This window comes from Penaeus monodon, chromosome 29, assembly GCF_015228065.2.
Source record: "Penaeus monodon isolate SGIC_2016 chromosome 29, NSTDA_Pmon_1, whole genome shotgun sequence".
Taxonomy (NCBI): Eukaryota; Metazoa; Arthropoda; class Malacostraca; order Decapoda; family Penaeidae; genus Penaeus; species Penaeus monodon.
This window is the reverse complement of record NC_051414.1, coordinates 181,837-182,147: the sequence shown is the minus strand read 5'-3', so window position 1 is coordinate 182,147 and position 311 is coordinate 181,837. Positions and strand designations below refer to the sequence as shown.

The window sequence follows — 311 nt, the reverse complement described above, 5'->3', positions numbered from 1 at the left end:
CCTTTCCTTCTTTCTTTATTTATTCATTTATATTGTGTGTGGGAACTATAAGGCAAAACTGCGTGGCATCCCCACAGACCTTCAAAGCGGGAAGAGACTGCCAGCCAAAGACGAGCCTTCACTGCACAAGTGAGAGCAGAGGCTGCAAACTAACCTTCAGTTGGACTGGAAGACGACAGATGATTTTCTTGGAAGATTGACAATCAGCGGGATTCTGTAAAACGTGGATTCGGTGCTGTATCAGGCCAGAGAGCTGCTCGACCTCCTTCGCCTGCCATGCAAGCAGGCCGGACTCATTGCGCAATCTCCAC

At 49.2% G+C, this 311-nt stretch overlaps 1 protein-coding gene across 1 annotated transcript in view; it reads right to left on the bottom strand.

Moving 5' to 3' along the window:
* The window catches only part of LOC119591873 (alpha-(1,6)-fucosyltransferase-like), a gene marked incomplete at its 5' end in the record, with an annotated part of 2,765 nt that extends 2,454 nt beyond the window's left edge, over nucleotides 1-311 (bottom strand). The window contains 1 exon segment of the mRNA XM_037940611.1: nucleotides 155-311. Coding sequence (XP_037796539.1) covers nucleotides 155-311 — 157 coding nt within the window.